General features: G+C 23.5%; 1 protein-coding gene across 1 annotated transcript in view; it reads right to left on the bottom strand.

The window, feature by feature from the left end:
* Positions 1-23,719, bottom strand: part of LOC145265441 (protein transport protein Sec31A-like) — a gene marked incomplete in the record, with an annotated part of 154,076 nt that overhangs the window by 14,242 nt on the left and 116,115 nt on the right. Inside the window, 2 exon segments of the mRNA XM_080121287.1 lie at positions 17,656-17,727; positions 20,871-21,002. Of these exon segments, the coding sequence (XP_079977413.1) occupies positions 17,656-17,727; positions 20,871-21,002 (204 nt within the window).

Raw genomic sequence — 23,719 nt, 5'->3', positions numbered from 1 at the left:
TATTTGTAGAAGATGATTCATATTATTTATTTGTAGAAGATTATTCATATTATTTATTTGTAGAAGATTATTCATATTATTTATTTGTAGCAAGATTATTCATATTATTCATTTGTAGCAAGATTATTCATATTATTCATTTGTAGCAAGATTATTCATATTTATTTGTAGCAAGATTATTCATATTATTTATTTGTAGAAGATTATTCATATTTATTTGTAGCAAGATTATTCATATTATATATTTGTAGCAAGATGATTCATATTATTTATTTGTAGAAGATTATTCATATTATTTATTTGTAGAAGATTATTCATATTATTTATTTGTAGCAAGATTATTCATATTTTTTATTTGTAGCAAGATTATTCATATTTATTTGTAGCAAGATTATTCATATTATATATTTGTAGCAAGATTATTCATATTATTTATTTGTAGAAGATTATTCATATTATTTATTTGTAGAAGATTATTCATATTATTAATTTGTAGCAAGATTATTCATATTATTCATTTGTAGCAAGATTATTCATATTATTCATTTGTAGCAAGATTATTCATATTATTTATTTGTAGCAAGATTATTCATATTATTCATTTGTAGCAAGATTATTCATATTATTTATTTGTAGCAAGATTATTCATATTATTTATTTGTAGCAAGATTATTCATATTATGTATTTGTAGCAACATTATTCATATTATTTATTTGTAGCAACATTATTCATATTATTTATTTGTAGCAACATTATTCATATTATTTATTTGTAGCAACATTATTCATATTATTTATTTGTAGCAAGATTATTAATATTATTTATGTGTAGCAATATTATTCATATTATTCATTTGTAGCAAGATTATTCATATTATTTATTTGTAGCAAGATTATTCATATTTATTTGTAGCAAGATTATTAATATTATTTTTTTGTAGCTAGATTATTAATATTATTTTTTGTAGCAAGATTATTCATATTACTTATTTGTAGCAACATTATTAATATTATTTATTTGTAGCAACATTTTTAATATTTATTTGTAGCAAGATTATTCATATTATGTATTTGTAGCAAGATTATTAATATTATTTATTTGTAGCAAGATTATTGATATTATTTATTTGTAGCAAGATTATTCATATTATTTATTTGTAGCAAGATTATTCATATTTATTTGTAGCAAGATTATACATATTTATTTGTAGCAAGATTATTCATATTATATATTTGTAGCAACATTATTCATATTATTTATTTGTAGCAACATTATTCATATTATTTAGTTGTAGCAACATTATTCATATTATTTAGTTGTAGCAACATTATTCATATTATTTATTTGTAGCAAGATTATATATATTTTTTATTTGTAGCAAGATTATTCATATTTTTTATTTGTAGCAAGATTATTCATATTTTTTATTTGTAGCAAGATTATTTATATGTTTTATTTATAGCAAGATTATTCATACTTTTATTTGTAGCAAGATTATTCATATTTATTTGTAGCAAGATTATTCATATTATTTATTCGTAGTAACATTATTCATATTATTTATTTGTAGCAAGATTATTCATATTTTTATTTGTAGCAAGATTATTCATATTATTCATTTGTAGCAAAATTATTAATATTATTTATTTGTAGCAAGATTATTCATAATATACATTTGTAGCAAGATTATTCATATTATTTTTTTGTAGCAAGATTATTAATATTATTCTTTTGTAGCAAGATTATTAATATTTTTTGTAGCAAGATTATTCATATTATTTTTTGTAGAAAGGTTATTCATATTACTTATTTGTAGCAACATTATTAATATTATTTATTTGTAGCAAGATTATTAATATTTTTTATTTGTAGCAAGATTATTCATATTTATTTGTAGCAAGATTATTCATATTTATTTGTAGCAAGATTATTCATATTTATTTGTAGCAAGATTATTCATATTATTTATTTGTAGCAAGATTATTCATATTTATTTGTAGCAAGATTATTCATATTAGTTATTTGTAGCAAGATTATTCATATTATTTATTTGTAGCAAGATTATTCATATTATTTATTTGTAGCAAGATTATTCATATTATTTATTTGTAGCAAGATTATTCATATTAATTATTTGTAGTAACATTATTCATATTATTTATTCGTAGTAACATTATTCATATTATTTATTTGTAGCAAGATTATTCATATTATTTATTTGTAGCAAGATTATTCATATTATTTATTTGTAGCAAGATTATTCATATTTATGTGTAGCAAGATTATTAATATTATTTATTTGTAGCAAGATTATTCGTATTATTTATTTGTAGCAAGATTATTCATATTATTTATTTGTAGCAAGATTATTCATATTTTTTATTTGTAGCAAGATTATTCATATTTACTTGTAGCAAGATTATTCATATTATTTATTTGCAGCAAGATTATTCATATTATTTATTTGCAGCAAGATTATTCATATTATTTATTTGTAGCAAGATTATTCATATTATTTATTTGTAGCAAGATTATTCATATTTTTTATTTGTAGCAAGATTATTAATATTTTTTATTTGTAGCAAGATTATTCATATTATTTATTTGTAGCAAGATTATTCATATTTTTTATTTGTAGCAAGATTATTCATATTATGTATTTGTAGCAAGATTATTCATATTATTTATTTGTAGCGAGATAATTCATATTTATTTGTAGCAAGATTATTCATATTATTTTTTTGTAGCAAGATTATTTAATATTATTTATTTGTAGAAAGATTATTCATATTATTTATTTGTAGCAAGATTATTAATATTTATTTGTAGCAAGATTATTCATATTTATTTGTAGCAAGATTATTCATATTTATTTGTAGCAAGATTATTCATATTTATTTGTAGCAAGATTATTCATATTTATTTTTAGCAAGATTATTCATATTTATTTGTAGCAAGATTATTCATATTTATTTGTAGCAAGATTATTCATATTTATTTGTAGCAAGATTATACATATTTATTTGTAGCAACATTATACATATTTATTTGTAGCAAGATTATTCATATATATTTGTAGCAAGATAATTCATATTATTTATTTGTAGGAACATTATTAATATTATTTATTTTTAGCAATATTATTCATATTTATTTGTAGCAAGATTATTCATATTATTTATTTGTAGAAAGATAATTCATATTATTTATTTGTAGCAGGATTATTCATATTTATTTGTAGCAAGATTATTTTTATTTATTTGTAGCAAGATTATTATTATTTATTTGTAGCAAGATTATTCATATTATTTTTTTGTAGCAAGATTATTAATATTATTTTTTGTAGCAAGATTATTCATATTACTTATTTGTAGCAACATTATTAATATTATTTATTTGTAGCAAGATTATTAATATTATTTATTTGTAGCAAGATTATTCATATTATTTATTTGTAGCAAGATTATTCATATTATTTATTTGTAGCAAGATTATTCATATTATTTATTTGTAGCAAGATTATTCATATTTTTTATTTGTAGCAAGATTATTCATATTTTTTATTTGTAGCAAGATTATTCATATTTTTTATTTGTAGCAAGATTATTCATATTTGTAGCAAGATTATTCATATTTATTTGTAGCAAGATTATTCATATTTATTTGTAGCAAGATTATTCATATTATTTATTCGTAGTAACATTCATATTATTTATTCGTAGCAAGATTATTCATATTTTTATTTGTGGTAACATTATTCATATTATTTATTCGTAGTAACATTATTCATATTATTTATTTGTAGCAAGATTATTCATATTATTTATTTGTAGCAAGATTATTCATATTATTTATTTGTAGTAACATTATTCATATTTATTTGTAGCAAGATTATTCATATTTTTTATTTGTAGCAAGATTATTCATATTATTTATATGTAGCAAGATTATTAATATTATTTATTTGTAGCAAGATTATACATATTTTTTATTTGTAGCAAGATTATGCATATTTTTTATTTGTAGCAAGATTATTCATATTATTTATTTGTAGCAAGATTATTCATATTTATTTGTAGCAAGATTATTCATATTATTTATTTGTAGCAAGATTATTCATATTTTTTATTTGTAGCAAGATTATTAATATTTTTTATTTGTAGCAAGATTATTCATATTTTTTATTTGTAGCAATATTATTCATATTTTTTATTTGTAGCAAGATTATTAATATTTTTTATTTGTAGCAAGATTATTCATATTATGTATTTGTAGCAAGATTATTCATATTATTTATTTGTAGCAAGATAATTCATATTTATTTGTAGCAAGATTATTAATATTATTTATTTGTAGCAAGATTATTAATATTATTTATTTGTAGCAAGATTATTCATATTTATTTGTAGCAAGATTATTCATATTTATTTGTAGCAAGATTATTCATATTTATTTGTAGCAAGATTATTCATATTTATTTGTAGCAACATTATACATATTTATTTGTAGCAAGATTATTAATATATATTTGTAGCAAGATTAATCATATTATTTATTTGTATCAAGATAATTCATATTATTTATTTGTAGCAACATTATTCATATTATTTATTTGTAGCAAGATTATTCATATTATTTATTTGTAGCAATATTATTCATATTTATTTGTAGCAAGATTATTCATATTATTTATTTGTAGCAAGATAATTCATATTATTTATTTGTAGCAAGATTATTAATATTATTTATTTGTCGCAAGATTATTAATATTATTTATTTGTAGCAAGATTATTATTAGTTATTTGTAGCAAGATTATTCATATTATTTATTTGTAGCAAGATTATTCATATTATTTATTTGTAGCAAGATTATTCATATTATTTATTTGTAGCAAGATTATTCATATTATTTATTTGTAGCAAGATTATTCATATTTATTGTAGCAAGATTATTCATATTTATTTGTAGCAAGATTATTCATATTTATTTGTAGCAAGATTATTCATATTATTTATTTGTAGCAAAATTATTCATATTATTTATTTGTTAGCAAGATTATTCATATTATTTATTTGTTAGCAAGATTATTCATATTATTTATTTGTAGCAAGATTATTCATATTATTTATTTGTAGCAAGATTTTTCATATTAGTCATTTGTAGCAAGATTATTCATATTATTTATTTGTAGCAACATTATTTATATTTATTTGTAGCAACATTATTCATATTTATTTGTAGCAACATTATTCATATTATTTATTTGTAGCAAGATTATTCATATTATTTATTTGTAGCAATATTATTAATATTATTTATTTGTAGCAATATTATTCATATTATTTATTTGTAGCAAGATTATTAATATTATTTATTTGTAGCAAGACTATTCATATTTATTTGTAGCAACATTATTAATATTATTTTTTTGTAGCAAGATTATTAATATTATTTTTTGTAGCAAGATTATTCATATTACTTATTTGTAGCAACATTATTAATATTACTTATTTGTAGCAACATTATTAATATTATTTATTTGTAGCAAGATTATTAATATTATTTATTTGTAGCAAGATTATTCATATTATTTATTTGTAGCAAGATTATTCATATTATTTATTTGTAGCAAGATTATTCATATTATTTATTTGTAGCAAGATTATTAATATTATTTATTTGTAGCAAGATTATTCATATTATTTATTTGTAGCAAGATTATTCATATTATTTATTTGTAGCAAGATTATTCATATTATTTATTTGTAGCAAGATTATTCATATTATTTATTTGTAGCAACATTATTCATATTAATTATTTGTAGCAACATTATTCATATTATTTATTCGTAGTAACATTATTAATATTATTTATTTGTAGCAAGATTATTCATATTATTTATGTGTAGCAAGATTATTCATATTATTTATTTGTAGCAAGATTATTCATATTTATTTGTAGCAAGACTATGCATATTTATTTGTAGCAAGATTATTCATATTATTTATTTGTAGCAAGATTATTCATATTATTTATTTGTAGCAAGATTTTTCATATTATTTATTTGTAGCAAGATTATTCATATTTATTTGTAGCAAGATTATTCATATTTATTTGTAGCAAGATTATTCATATTATTTATTTGTAGCAAGATTTTTCATATTATTTATTTGTAGCAAGATTATTCATATTTATTTGTAGCAAGATTATTCATATTTATTTGTAGCAAGATTATTCATATTATTTATTTGTAGCAAGATTATTCATATTATTTATTTGTAGCAAGATTATTCATATTTATTTGTAGCAAGATTATTCATATTATATATTTGTAGCAAGATTATTCATATTATTTATTTGTAGAAGATTATTCATATTATTTATTTGTAGCAAGATTATTCATATTATTCATTTGTAGCAAGATTATTCATATTATTCATTTGTAGCAAGATTATTACTAATATTTATTGGTAGCAAGATTATTCATATTATTCATTTGTAGCAAGATTATTCATATTTATTTGTAGCAAGATTATTCATATTATTTATTTGTAGCAAGATTATTCATATTATGTATTTGTAGCAACATTATTCATATTATTTATTTGTAGCAACATTATTCATATTATTTGTAGCAACATTATTCATATTATTTATTTGTAGCAAGATTATTCATATTATTTATTTGTAGCAACATTATTCATATTATTTATTTGTAGCAAGATTATTCATATTATTTATTTGTAGCAAGATTATTAATATTATTTATGTGTAGCAATATTATTCATATTATTCATTTGTAGCAATATTATTAATATTATTTATTTGTAGCAAGATTATTCATATTTATTTGTAGCAAGATTATTAATATTATTTTTTTGTAGCAAGATTATTAATATTATTTTTTGTAGCAAGATTATTCATATTACTTATTTGTAGCAACATTATTAATATTATTTATTTGTAGCAAGATTTTTAATATTATTTATTTGTAGCAAGATTATTCATATTATTTATTTGTAGCAAGATTATTAATATTATTTATTTGTAGCAAGATTATTAATATTATTTATTTGTAGCAAGATTATTCATATTATTTATTTGTAGCAAGATTATTCATATTATTTATTTGTAGCAAGATTATTCATATTTATTTGTAGCAAGATTATACATATTTATTTGTAGCAAGATTATTCATATTATATATTTGTAGAAACATTATTCATATTATTTATTTGTAGCAACATTATTCATATTATTTATTTGTAGCAACATTATTCATATTATTTATTTGTAGCAAGATTATATATATTTTTTATTTGTAGCAAGATTATTCATATTTTTTATTTGTAGCAAGATTATTCATATTTTTTATTTGTAGCAAGATTATTTATATTTTTTATTTGTAGCAAGATTATTCATATTTATTTGTAGCAAGATTATTCATATTATTTATTCGTAGTAACATTATTCATATTATTTATTTGTAGCAACATTATTCATATTTATTTGTAGCAACATTATTCATATTATTTATTTGTAGCAAGATTATTCATATTATTTATTTGTAGCAAGATTATTCATATTATTTATTTGTAGCAATATTATTAATATTATTTATTTGTAGCAATATTATTCATATTATTTATTTGTAGCAAGATTATTAATATTATTTTTTTGTAGCAAGATTATTAATATTATTTTTTTGTAGCAAGATTATTAATATTATTTATTTGTAGCAAGATTATTAATATTATTTATTTGTAGCAACATTATTAATATTATTTATTTGTAGCAACATTATTCATATTATTTATTCGTAGTAACATTATTCATATTATTTATTTGTAGCAAGATTATTCATATTATTTATTTGTAGCAAGATTATTCATATTATTTATTTGTAGCAAGATTATTCATATTATTTATTTGTAGCAAGACTATTCATATTTATTTGTAGCAAGATTATTCATATTATTTATTTGTAGCAACATTATTCATATTATTTATTTGTAGCAACATTATTCATATTATTTATTTGTAGCAAGATTATTCACATTTTTTATTTGTAGCAAGATTATTCATATTTTTTATTTGTAGCAAGATTATTCATATTTGTTATTTGTAGCAAGATTATTTATATTTTTTATTTGTAGCAAGATTATTTATATTTTTATTTGTAGCAAGATTATTTATATTTTTTATTTGTAGCAAGATTATTCATATTTTTATTTGTAGCAAGATTATTCATATTTATTTGTAGCAAGATTATTCATATTATTTATTCGTAGTAACATTATTCATATTATTTATTTGTAGCAAGATTATTCATATTTTTATTTGTAGCAAGATTATTCATATTTTTATTTGTAGCAAGATTATTCATATTTTTTATTTGTAGCAAGATTATTCATATTATTTATTTGTAGTAACATTATTCATATTATTTATTCGTAGTAACATTATTCATATTATTTATTTGTAGCAAGATTATTCATATTTATTTGTAGCAAGATTATTCATATTTTTTATTTGTAGTAACATTATTCATATTATTTATTCATAGTAACATTATTCATATTATTTATTTGTAGCAAGATTATTAATATTATTTATTTGTAGCAAGATTATTCATATTATTTATTTGTAGCAAGATTATTCATATTATTTATTTGTAGCAAGATTATTCATATTTATTTGTAGTAAGATTATTCATATTTTTTATTTGTAGCAAGATTATTCATATTATTTATTTGTAGCAACATTATTCATATTATTTATTTGTAGCAACATTATTCATATTATTTATTTGTAGCAAGATTATTCATATTTTTTATTTGTAGCAAGATTATTCATATTTTCTATTTGTAGCAAGATTATTCATATTTTTATTTGTAGCAAGATTATTCATATTTATTTGTAGCAAGATTATTTATATTATTTATTTGTAGCAAGATTATTCATATTTTTTATTTGTAGCAAGATTATTCATATTTTTTATTTGTAGCAAGATTATTCATATTTTTTATTTGTAGCAAGATTATTCATATTTATTATTTGTAGCAAGATTATTCATATTATGTATTTTTAGCAAGATTATTCATATTATTTATTTGTAGCAAGATAATTCATATTTATTTGTAGCAAGATTATTAATATTATTTATTTGTAGCAAGATTATTAATATTATTTATTTGTAGCAAGATTATTAATATTATTTATTTGTAGCAAGATTATTCATATTATTTATTTGTAGCAAGATTATTCATATTTATTTGTAGCAAGATTATTCATATTTATTTGTAGCAAGATTATTCATATTTATTTGTAGCAACATTATACATATTTATTTGTAGCAACATTATACATATTTATTTGTAGCAAGATTATTCATATATTTGTAGCAAGATTATTCATATTATTGCTAGCAAGATTATTCATATTATTGCTAGCAAGATTATGCATATATATTTGCAGTAAGATTATATATATTTGTAGCAAGATTATTCATATTTATTTGTAACAATTATTCATATTATTTATGTTTAGCAAGATTATTCATATTTGTTAATTGTAGCAAGATTTATCATGATTTATTTGCAGTAAGATTATATATATTTGTAGCATGCTTATTATTTATTGGTAGCAAGATTATTCATATTATTTGTGCAAGGTTATTCATATTATTTCTAGCAAGATTATTCAGATTTCTGGAAAGATTATTCAGATTTCTGGAAAGATTATTCATATTATTTGTAGCAAGATTATTCATATTATTTGTAGCAAGATTATTCATATTATTTGTAGCAAGATTATTCATATTATTTGTAGCAAGATTATTCATATCATTTGTAGCAAGATTGTTCATATATATATTTGTAGAAAGACTGTTCATACTATATATTTGTAGAAAGACTGTTCATACTATATATTTGTAGAAAGACTGTTCATACTATATATTTGTAGAAAGACTGTTCATACTATATATTTGTAAAAAGACTGCTCATACTATATATTTGTAGCAAGATTGTTCATATTATTCATAGAAAAATTGATATTTTTATTCGTAGCCAGATTATTGATATTTTTTATTTGTAGCTAGATTATTCATATGTGTAGCAAGATTATTCATATCATTTCTAACAAGATAATTTATATTAGCAGGATTAGTCATTATTTCTAGCACGATTATTCATATTATTGGTAGACAGATTATTAATATTATTATTCATATTAAATGTTTGTAGAAAGATGATTCATATTATTTGTAGAAAGATGATTCATATTATTTTTAGAAAGATGATTCATATTATTTGTGGAAAGATGATTCATATTATTTGTAGAAAGGTTATTCATATTATTTGTAGAAAGGTTATTCATATTATTTGTAGAAAGGTTATTCATATTATTTGTAGAAAGGTTATTCATATTATTTGTAGAAAGGTTATTCATATTATTTGTAGAAAGGTTATTCATATTATTTGTAAAAAGGTTATTCATAGTAATTGTAGAAAGGTTATTCATAGTAATTGTGGCTAGATTATTCATATTATTTGTAGAAAGATTATTCATATTAATAGCCAGATTAGTCCTATTAGTAGAAAGATTATTCATATTATTTGTAGCAAGGTTATTATCATTATTATTTGTAGCAAGATTATTATTATTATTTGTATCAAGATTATATTAATTGTAGCAAGATTATTCATATTTATTTGTAGCAAGATTATTCATATTTATTTGTGGCAAGATTATTCACATTATGTATTTGTAGCAAGATTATTCATATTATTTATTTGTAGCAAGATTATTCATATTTATTTGTGGCAAGATTATTCATATTTATTTGTAGCAAGATTATTCATATTTATTTGTGGCAAGATTATTCATATTTATTTGTGGCAAGATTATTCATATTTATTTGTGGCAAGATTATTCATATTTATTTGTAGAAAGATTATTCATATTTATTTGTGGCAAGATTATTCACATTATTTATTTGTAGCAAGATTATTCATATTATTTATTTGTAGCAAGATTATTCATATTTATTTGTAGCAAGATTATTCATATTTATTTGTAGCAAGATTATTCATATTTATTTGTGGCAAGATTATTCACATTATTTATTTGTAGCAAGATTATTCACATTATTTATTTGTAGCAAGAATATTCATATTATTTATTGATAGCAACATTAATCATATTAGTCACACTGGTAGAAAGATTAGTCACATTGGTAGAAAGATTAGTCACATCGGTAGAAAGATTAGTCACATTGGTAGAAAGATCAGTCATTATTTGTAGAAAGGTTATTCATAGTAATTGTGGCTAGATTATCCATTTTTGTAGTAAGATTATCCATATAATTTGTAGTAAGATTATTCATATAATTTGTACTAAGATTATCCATATAATTTGTACTAAGATTATCCATATAATTTGTAGTAAGATTATCCATATAATTTGTACTAAGATTATCCATATTATTTGCAGTAAGATTATCCATATTATTTGCAGTAAGATTATTCGTATTATTTGCAGTAAGATTATTCGTATTATTTGCAGTAAGATTATTCGTATTATTGGTAGAAAGATTATTCATATTATTGGTAGAAAGATTATTCATATTATTGGTAGAAAGATTATTCATATTATTGGTAGAAAGATTATTCATATTATTGGTAGAAAGATTATTCATATTTATTCGTGGCAAGATTATTCATATTTATTTGTAGCAAGATTATTCATATTTATTTGTGGCAAGATTATTCATATTTATTTGTGACAAGATTATTCATATTTATTTGTGGCAAGATTATTCATATTTATTTGTAGAAAGATTATTCATATTTATTTGTGGCAAGATTATTCACATTATTTATTTGTAGCAAGATTATTCATATTATTTATTTGTAGCAAGATTATTCATATTTATTTATAGCAAGATTATTCATATTTATTTGTAGCAAGATTATTCATATTTATTTGTGGAAAGATTATTCACATTATTTATTTGTAGCAAGATTATTCACATTATTTATTTGTAGCAAGATTATTCACATTATTTATTTGTAGCAAGATTATTCACATTATTTATTTGTAGCAAGAATATTCATATTATTTATTTGTAGCAACATTAATCATATTAGTCACACTGGTAGAAAGATTAGTCACATTGGTAGAAAGATTAGTCACATCGGTAGAAAGATTAGTCACATTGGTAGAAAGATCAGTCATTATTTGTAGAAAGGTTATTCATAGTAATTGTGGCTAGATTATCCATTTTTGTAGTAAGATTATCCATATAATTTGTAGTAAGATTATTCATATAATTTGTACTAAGATTATCCATATAATTTGTACTAAGATTATCCATATAATTTGTACTAAGATTATCCATATAATTTGTACTAAGATTATCCATATAATTTGTACTAAGATTATCCATATAATTTGTACTAAGATTATCCATATAATTTGTACTAAGATTATCCATATAATTTGTACTAAGATTATCCATATAATTTGTACTAAGATTATCCATATAATTTGTACTAAGATTATCCATATAATTTGTACTAAGATTATCCATATAATTTGTACTAAGATTATCCATATAATTTGTACTAAGATTATCCATATAATTTGTACTAAGATTATCCATATAATTTGTACTAAGATTATCCATATAATTTGTACTAAGATTATCCATATAATTTGTACTAAGATTATCCATATAATTGATACTAAGATTATCCATATAATTTGTACTAAGATTATCCATATAATTTGTACTAAGATTATCCATATAATTTGTACTAAGATTATCCATATAATTTGTACTAAGATTATCCATATAATTTGTACTAAGATTATCCATATAATTTGTACTAAGATTATCCATATTATTTGCAGTAAGATTATCCATATTATTTGCAGTAAGATTATCCATATTATTTGCAGTAAGATTATTCGTATTATTTGCAGTAAGATTATTTGTATTATTTGCAGTAAGATTATTCGTATTATTTGCAGTAAGATTATTCATATTATTGGTAGAAAGATTATTCATATTATTGGTGGAAAGATTATTCATATTATTGGTAGAAAGATTATTCATATTATTGGTAGAAAGATTATTCATATTATTGGTAGAAAGATTATTCATATTATTGGTAGAAAGATTATTCATATTATTGGTAGAAAGATTATCCATATTATTGGTAGAAAGATTATCCATATTATTTGTAGTAAGATTATCCATATTATTTGTAGTAAGATTATCCATATTATTTGTAGTAAGATTATCCATATTATTTGTAGTAAGATTATCCATATTATTTGTAGTAAGATTATCCATATTATTTGTAGTAAGATTATCAATAATTTTTGCAGTAAGATTATCCATATTATTGGTAGAAAGATTATCCACATTATTGGTAGAAAGATTATCCATATTATTGGTAGAAAGATTATCCATATTATTGGTAGAAAGATTATCCACATTATTGGTAGAAAGATTATCCATATTATTGGTAGAAAGATTATCCATATTATTGGTAGAAAGATTATCCATATTATTGGCAGAAAGATTATTCATATTATTGGTAGAAAGATTCCTATTATTGGTAGAAAGATTATTCATATTATTGGTAGAAAGATTCCTATTATTGGTAGAAAGATTCCTATTATTGGTAGAAAGATTCCTATTATTGGTAGAAAGATTCATATTATTGGTAGAAAGATTCATATTATTGGTAGAAAGATTCATATTATTGGTAGAAAGATTATTCATATTATTGGTAGAAAGAGTATTCGCATCGGTAGAAAGAGTATTCGCATCGGTAGAAAGAGTATTCGCATTGGTAGAAAGTATTCGCATCGGTAGAAAGAGTATGCGCATCGGTAGAAAGAGTATGCGCATCGGTAGAAAGAGTATGCACATCGGTAGAAAGATTATTCACATCGGTAGAAAGATTATTCACATCGGTAGAAAGATTATTCGCATCGGTAGAAAGATTATTCGCATCGGTAGAAAGATTATTCACATCGGTAGAAAGATTATTCACATCGGTAGAAAGATCAGTCCTATTGGTAGAAAGATTATTCATATTTGTAGCCAGATTAGTCCTATTGGTAGAAAGATTAGTACTATTGGCAGAAAGATAAGTCCTATTGGTAGAAAGATTAGTCCTATTGGTAGAAAGATTAGTCCTATTAGTAGAAAGATTAGTCCTATTGGTAGAAAGCTTAGTCATATTATTTGTAGCAAGATTATTCATATTATATATTTGTAGAAAGATGATACATATACATTTGTAGCAAAATTATTCATATTATATATTTGTAGCAAGATTATTCAAAATTATAACAAGATTATTCATATTTGTAGAAAGATTATTCATATTATTTGTAGAAAGATTATTCATATTATGTAGAAAGATTATTCATAGCAAGATTATTTATATTATTTATAACAAGATTATTCATATTATATATTTTAAGCAATATTCTATATCTTTGTAGCAAGTTATCCATATTATATATTTGTAGCTAGGTTATCCATATATATTTGTAGCAAGATTATTCATATTATATATTTGTAGCAAGATTATTCATATTATATATTTGTAGCAAGATTATTCATATTATATATTTGTAGCAAGATTATTCATATTATATATTTGTAGCAAGATTATTCATATTATATATTTGTAGCAAGATTATTCATATTATATATTTGTAGCAAGATTATTCATATCATATATTTGTAGCAAGATTATTCATATTATATATTTGTAGCAAGATTATTCATATTATATATTTGTAGCAAGATTATTCATATTATATATTTGTAGCAAGATTATTCATATTATATATTTGTAGCAAGATTATTCATATTATATTTGTAGCAAGATTATTCATATTATATATTTGTAGCAAGATTATTCATATTATATATTTGTAGCAAGATTATTCATATTATATATTTGTAGCAAGATTATTCATATTATATATTTGTAGCAAGATTATTCATATTATATATTTGTAGCAAGATTATTCATATTATATATTTGTAGCAAGATTATTCATATTATATTTGTAGCAAGATTATTCATATTATATATTTGTAGCAAGATTATTCATATTATATTTGTAGCAAGATTATTCATATTATATATTTTTAGCAAGATTATTCATATTATATATTTGTAGCAAGATTATTCATATTATATATTTGTAGCAAGATTATTCATATTATATTTGTAGCAAGATTATTCATATTATATATTTGTAGCAAGATTATTCATATTATATCTTTGTAGAAAGATTATTCATATTATATATTTGTAGCAAGATTATTCATATTATATTTGTAGCAAGATTATTCATATTATATATTTGTAGCAAGATTATTCATATTATATATTTGTAGCAAGATTATTCATATTATATATTTGTAGAAAGATTATTCATATTATATATTTGTAGCAAGATTATTCATATTATATTTGTAGCAAGATTATTCATATTATATTTGTAGCAAGATTATTCATATTATATATTTGTAGCAAGATTATTCATATTATATATTTGTAGCAAGATTATTCATATTATATATTTTTAGCAAGATTATTCATATTATATATTTGTAGCAAGATTATTCATATTATATATTTGTAGCAAGATTATTCATATTATATATTTGTAGCAAGATTATTCATATTATATATTTGTAGCAAGATTATTCATATTATATTTGTAGCAAGATTATTCATATTATATATTTGTAGCAAGATTATTCATATTATATATTTGTAGCAAGATTATTCATATTATATATTTGTAGCAAGATTATTCATATTATATTTGTAGCAAGATTATTCATATTATATTTGTAGCAAGATTATTCATATTATATATTTGTAGCAAGATTATTCATATTATATATTTGTAGCAAGATTATTCATATTATATATTTGTAGCAAGATTATTCATATTATATATTTGTAGCAAGATTATTCATATTATATATTTTTAGCAAGATTATTCATATTATATATTTGTAGCAAGATTATTCATATTATATATTTGTAGCAAGATTATTCATATTATATATTTGTAGCAAGATTATTCATATTATATTTGTAGCAAGATTATTCATATTATATTTGTAGCAAGATTATTCATATTATATATTTGTAGCAAGATTATTCATATTATATATTTGTAGCAAGATTATTCATATTATATTTGTAGCAAGATTATTCATATTATATTTGTAGCAAGATTATTCATATTATATATTTGTAGCAAGATTATTCATATTATATATTTGTAGCAAGATTATTCATATTATATATTTTTAGCAAGATTATTCATATTATATATTTTTAGCAAGATTATTCATATAGATTTGTAGCAAGATTATTCATATTATTTGTAGCAAGATTATTCATATTTGTAGCAAGATTATTCATATTATTTGTAGCAAGATTATTCATATTATTTGTAGCAAGATTATTCATATTATTTGTAGAAAGATTATTCATATTATTTGTAGCAAGATTATTCATATTATTTGTAGCAAGATTACATATATTTGTAGCAAGATTATTAAAAAGACACTCATGGAATTTTTTTTCTCTTTTCTCAAAGAAATACATAAAGTTCTGATTTATTATATTTTCATTCTTTTTTCAAGTGAAATTTGTTTTTAAAATATATAAAAAAAAGAAAACATTTAATGAAATAGAAAAATTTTTCGTCATTGTCCATTACTTACTGGACAACATAAGCAGAACATAGGCTTCCAATTCAAAAAAAAAAATATGAAAATGGTTTTTAAAAAAAAAAAAGGTTTTATATTTTGGACTTTACAGGGAAATTTCCAAAAACACTTCCTTTTTTTCTTGTTTTAATTTACAATATATTATTTATTGATCTTTTATCTTCAATTTCTGATATATAAAACTTTGGTACATAAATTATTAAAATTTCAATAGACATTTCAAAATGGGGGGGGGGTAAAAAATCGTTTGTCTAAAATATTATATTCAGTTTATTGGAAAGAGCATAAAATTCATATTGACACTAAAAATATACTAAAAAAAATAACCAATAGAAAAATTGATAGATTTTTAAAGTTTAAAACTTGAAAAAAAATTAACTCGTAAAATTCAATTGATTTCATTACATAAAAAAAATGGCTGCATGAATGCGTGCAGGCACTTTGTTAAAACTTTTTTAAAAATAATATTTCTATTGTTTTTTAAAACAACTTTAATAGTTTATTTTGGAAATATATTCCATAAAGAAAATAAACCCACTTTTAAAAGAGAAATTAGGAGTTTTTTATATTTTATTCGCAGTTTCATGTTAGGGGGTGTCAAAAATTCCCCCCAAATTCTGATACACATACCGCAGCAGAGATGAAAATTTTGCTACATGAGCACAGAAATATGACGAGCTGATTTTGCAGATGAAGTGAACATATCAGGAAGATTAAGAACAACATAACCGTGGGGATCAAAGAACACCCTATGAGGTTAGTGATATATTTTGTGAATATTTTTCTTTTAAAATGTGACACAAGATATTTGATGAAAAATAGCAATTTCCAAAAATAGAAAATGTAGAAAAACTTACAGAATTGTCTCGTAGTTTATCATACAAAACTTCAAGTTTTCTTGCCACATCCTCAAGTTTTTTCTTTGTTTGCTGGAAAACAAAATATAAGTATTGCTAATCAAAAAGTTAGCAAAAATTAATTCTGTCCTGAAAAATGTCTCAAAAGTCATGCCACACAAGAGCAATATTCAAAGCTAAGAATTTAAAATCTAAAGCAAAGAATTTTAATCAAAACAAAAGTCATGGAAGAGGTTAGCAAATTCAATTACAAGCTTTTTCTCACCGATATAAAATTGTTAAGCCATTCCATGTTTGCTTATTATCAATTTTCACATTAATCAGATTATCCAATTAACAAAGATGGCAATTAATCTAATTTTGCTAAAGTAAAAAAATTCTGACTTTTTCCACTTTAAAATGAACTGTTCCACAATTAAATTATGATGTCTCTTCACTAACACAGAATAATTTTAAATACATCTAAAAAGTGACATTTCATTAATTTCAAAAAATTTAGCTGACAATTTTTACAATAAGAAAAAATATTTGTTTGAAAAATTAAATTCCAATTTTGAACTAATAAAGAAGTGACATTTATCAATTTAAACAACTAGCAGGACCCGTTAACCGGCATTGCCTGATGGTAACATGACCCTCCTCCCTCCGACATAAAAAATTAAAGTACATGTTAAGAATGGCTTTTGGAATAGACACACCATTTTGTGAGGTTGTCAAAAAAATTTGCCCGAAATATAACTTTGATTATCACTGTCAGGATTCCGACACGCAAATACTATGAACAACAAAATTTAGTGGTTGCAGTGTCGGTTGTCCTGTGCGTACTAATCTGTCGGGCAGGGTACGGTTCAGGATATGGGATTTTTGTTGGCAAGATGGAGTTTAAGTGGCAAAATACTATTGAATGTTCTATCACTCTAAATTCCTGTAGTCAACTGTACGTTACCATGTAAATATGTAGACGGTATTTCAGAAAGTGACAGTTTTAAATAAGCAGAAGAAGAAGCAATATAAACAGAATGTTTTCTTTAAATAATAAATTATTTATTTTAAACAATATATACAGAATTTTATTTATATTATAAATAATATAAATAGAACACTTTATAAATTGAAATAATGTAAACTGTTTTAAATTGATTTTAGACAACAGAAACAGAAATTTAATAATTTTGAAAGAAATATTGTTCACATTTTTCGATATATATATACCTAAAAAGAAAAGAAAATTGGGGGAAATTAGATAAAAACAATTTACTTTGTTTTACAACATATTTTACAAACAAAACATTTAATAATAGTTATTACCCGTGCAATCCATAAGAACCCCCCCCCCCAAAAAAAAAATGAAAATAGCAGCAACTACCAGTGCAAGAAAAAAAACACATTAGCTGCAGTGGACAGACTCAAACATGTAATGCTTAGAAGAAAAGGAGGTGAAGAAAAAGAAACTGTTTAGTCGACGGCGAACTTACAATGTTATGGGCCTTCGAAATAATGCCTTTAAAACATACGTATCGCGAGGCATGATGACTTTGCAAAAATGTTAGCGCATAAACTGACCCCTTCTTGCAAAAGACGGCCCAGCAGTAAAAGAAAACGATTCCGACTTTGTAAGTGTTCACCAAGTGTGTCGAAAGCTGATTATAGTATATAAGGGAAAAGCTTTTATAAATCAAACGCTTTAGACAGTGTAAAGGTTTCAAAATCACACAAAGTTCGAGTCTTGACTATTAATCATAATTTTTTATTTAGCATATATATGAAGAATTTAAGTCGGTTTTTAAATAAAAAAAGAAATAATGGCTATCAGCATGTGATGATGTGTCGGAAAACAGTGTGTATGATGCAGGTAAACACAAAAGATGTAGCACAGTAGCGTAGCTGTATAAAAAAGTTAACATGTATGGTATATTTAGTGTAAAAATAAAAGCAGTCTTGGCTTATGAACATGTTTCGATGTAGTAATATGTTTGTATTTGGGGTATTTTATTTTAAATGATTGCCTCAGTGAAGCCATGTTTGTAAATCTCTGGAGTGCTCGTTTTTGTAGGAAGATTTACATTCTGGAGTGAACAAATAGTAAGTTCTCAGCCAATGAGATATGAGGAATGTGAAAAGGGAGAAATTATTTTTGTATACAGGAAAAGGAAAGATTATCTTATATCTGTAAGCATATGATCCAGATAATAAGGGTGCAACCCCATATCTGTCCAAAATGTAGAATACCTCCTGCTGTTGACTGGGAGCGGTAGGAGTACTTTTTATTTAGAGGGAAAAACAGCAACAACTTCCACAATAGATGGTTGCGACTGTGATGATGTTGCTCCTAGGATGTAATGTAGAATTTTACTATAACAAATAAATGTGTGTAAAATAGCATTCAAAAGTTACATAAGGTAGTGGCTAATAGTGTAGATATAATAAATTTGTATGTGGCATCTGTTGGTGCAAACCTAGTGTACTTTGGTCCAGAGGGGGATTCCTGCAATTATTTTATTATATAGTAGATATCTGCTGACAATTTTTACATTTTTACAGAAGAGACGTTTTTCTTAATAGTATTGACCCTGACAAACATGTATTATTTCAGAAGGAATATTATTAACAGTAAATTATACAGATTGATGTAGAAATAAAGCATTAGCCAATAAACCCAATAATGGCAACATTATTAAAACGATTTAACATTTAATAACAGAAATTTTTTGTTTCAAATTGTTAAAATGAGGATAATTTGAATTATTTTACTGTTCCTATCTTGGATTTTATTTTCACAATGTTTTCGGTGATGTCACCTTCTAGAGGTGTATTTTGTCGAATGTAGGCATTTGTACAGAACTTCTAACTGAACCCTTTAAGAAAATCTATAGAAATAGTTTGCTCTCATTCCTTCAGTCATGATTAAGTAGAAGTCTTAATAATTCTATTCTTAGTATCATCTGTACTTACGATTAAACCTTCAAACTCAACATTTTGACACCTTATGCCCCATCAACGCTAATATTTTATTTTTCTCCAGTTACAATGTTTTTAATATTCCTTATGATATGACACAAATATTTAACATGTCCTCTTGTTTCAAGGAATAAACTCGATCATTTTTAGAACCAATTAGTTTTACAAAAAAATTTTTTATTAATAATTTCATTTTGGAAAAAAAAAAATTGAGTTTATATTCCAAAATAAAATCTGTAAATGTCTTTCAAACTAACCGCGTTATTAGCAGCTTTTAAACACTTCCCGACAAGAGCATCAAAAATATCTTGCAAGACTTGATGCTCATTTGGTATAGGTCCTTTCACCACTTCGGGCACAGGTTCAGCCGCCGGAACAGGAGCTGGTGGCTGTTGAAGAAACATTAAAAATATTAAAATATTTGCATTTTTATTGAAATTTGCAGAAAAAAAAAAAAAAAAAAAAAAAAAAGACATTTTTATTTCTCAAGAACTTTGTTATCACTATACCACAGCAACCTAAAATCTAAATTATAAGAAAACAATTTAGGAATTTTTTTTGTAGTTATTCTTGTTCTGTTCACCATGTAAATATTAATTTTTTGACATAAATTGGTTACAAATAATCAAAATTATGAATAATTTCCCAACATTATTTCTTTTTAAATAGTAATGATCACTACAATAATAACAAAATTTGCTGTTTAACAAACCAAAATGCAATGGAACATTGTCAATGGTAAAATTCATTCAGTTTCCTTCACGTAATTGGAATTCAAAATGTCTGCCAATGTGAAATTTTGTCTCCTTACAGGAAATACACATATAGTATCCAACATCAAAGAATTCTCTTCTGGTGAACTTTAGTTTAATAGATATTCTCTGAGAAAGAAGTGATCAAAAAGAGAAACCAAGTGAGTCTAAAAAACAAATACAAATGAAAACCAGGAATTATTTTCTCCTATATAAGAAGCTAGGATTTTAACCACACAAAAAAACAAAACAAAAAAAAACTAACATTTACAAATGAACGTAATGACTATTCTATAAATATAGCTAGGAGTATGTGCACAAAATAACCGGAAATATAGAAATCTTCTTCCTCTAAAAAACATTGTCATTTGGCCAAGCAAACTGGAACGAGCTAAGTACTAATTTTTTTTTTTTTTTCTTAAAAACTAATCTTAACTCCTAACAAATGTACCATGGTGCCTCATTATAATTTTATCTTTCTATTTGTTTTAGTTATATATATTTATTTGCGTGTTTATTTTTGTCTTGCAAACCAAGATGAAATTCGCCTCTGAAGTTGTTTGCTCTGCAACTGAGAAGGCTAACATGCTTGCCAGACGGTTTGCCTCCAACTCCACACTGCTAACCACCCCCTCCCTGACTTTCCTTTCTGGACAGACACCATACTAGACGACCTGAAAATCACTCCTGCTCAGGTGCATGCTATCATAAGAAAGCTTGACACTGCAAAAGCATATGGACCTGATCTCATCCCGGCTGTGCCTTAAAAAAAGTGTGTTGCCGAAGTAGCTCCAGTTCTCTCCAGACTTTACAACAAATGCCTTAATGAATCTTGCTTTCCTGCCTGCTGGAAAAACTGCTTCTATAGTGTCAGTTTTCAAGAATTCTGGTGAAAGAATTGACCCAGTAAATTATCGCCCCATTAGCCTCCTCTCACTTTTCGTCAAAATATTTGAGACCATAATTAACCAAGCTCTAGTCCATCACCTTACAGATGCTAAACTTCTGACTGACCAACAATATGGATTTAAGCAAGCCCGTTCCACAGCAGACATCCTAACTACAATCTCAGAACGTATATACCAGTCACTGGACAAAGCAGTAGAGGATAGAGTGGTAGCTCTAGATATATCTAAGGCTTTTAACAGGGTATGGCATGAGGATCTTCAAGAAAATCAGATCATACGGCATCACTGGAAGAATACATAACATAATTAGATCCTTCTTAGATAAGAGAAAAATCCAGGTTGTCCTTGACGGTCGTACATCTAAACAATATGATATAAATGCAGGAGTGCCTCAGGGGTCTATCCTTGGACCTCTGTTATTCCTAATATTCATAAATGACCTCCCTGACAAAATTGTATGTGAGATGGGTATGTATGCTGACGACACAACGCTCTATAACAGACCTGACAGGAAAACAAATGAACACATATCTAAAGAAGTGGCAGAAACACTAGAGGAAGACCTCCGATCCATAATGTAATGAGGACAAAAATGGATGGTCACCTTTAAGACTAAACTTGTTTCCTTCAATAATTACAAGAACCCTTTATCTGAAAGTACATCTTTTAAACTCCTTGGCCTAACGTTCACAGGAAATATGAGTTGGAACAATTATATTGAGAACATTGCCAGGACCGTTGCGAAGAAGGTGGGTTCTCTCTACCGTGCTAGAAAGCTATTAACGCCTGAAAGTATCCTATACCTCTATAAGGCCACCATTCGCCCATGTATGGAGTACTGTTGTCATATTTGGGCTGGTGCATCTGCCACTAGTCTCTCGTTACTAGACGAGGTTCAAAAGAGTCTGATAGGTCCTGACCTGTCAGCAAAACTTCAGCTTCTGTCCCATCGACGAAATGTTGCATCCCTCTGTCTGTACTACAAGTACTTTAACAGTGAATGCACTGACGAACTGCAAGCACTTGTGCCCCCTCGACGTAAATATCCCCGACAAGCAGCTAAATCCTACCCCTTCACAGTAGAGATCCCTAGATGCAAGAGAGCCTTCTACTCCAGTAGTTTCTTCCCCAGAACAGCTAGACTTTGGAATTCCCTTCCGGGTCCCTGCTTCCCCGACTGTACTGACATGCAGAAGTTCAAGTGTAACGTGAACCGACATCTTGCTGCCCAACTTCCTACACAGTACCCCTGATTCTTATGTCCCTGATAGTAGCCCCCTACAACAAAGTGGCAATGTGCCTTGTTTGGGGTGAAAATGCAATATAAAAAAATATAAAAAATAATAAACTTATTTTCTGCCTCTTTACTAAATATAGCAATGCTGTTATTTTTGGTAATTTTTTTATCTTAGTTCTCAGCAATTGTTTATTTAATCAGATTCTTTT

Source organism: Euprymna scolopes, chromosome 40, assembly GCF_053919585.1.
Source record: "Euprymna scolopes isolate OS-2025 chromosome 40, ASM5391958v1, whole genome shotgun sequence".
NCBI classification, from domain to species: domain Eukaryota; kingdom Metazoa; phylum Mollusca; class Cephalopoda; order Sepiida; family Sepiolidae; genus Euprymna; species Euprymna scolopes.
Note: the sequence above shows the minus strand (reverse complement) of the source record. Positions and strands in the feature narration are given on the sequence as shown.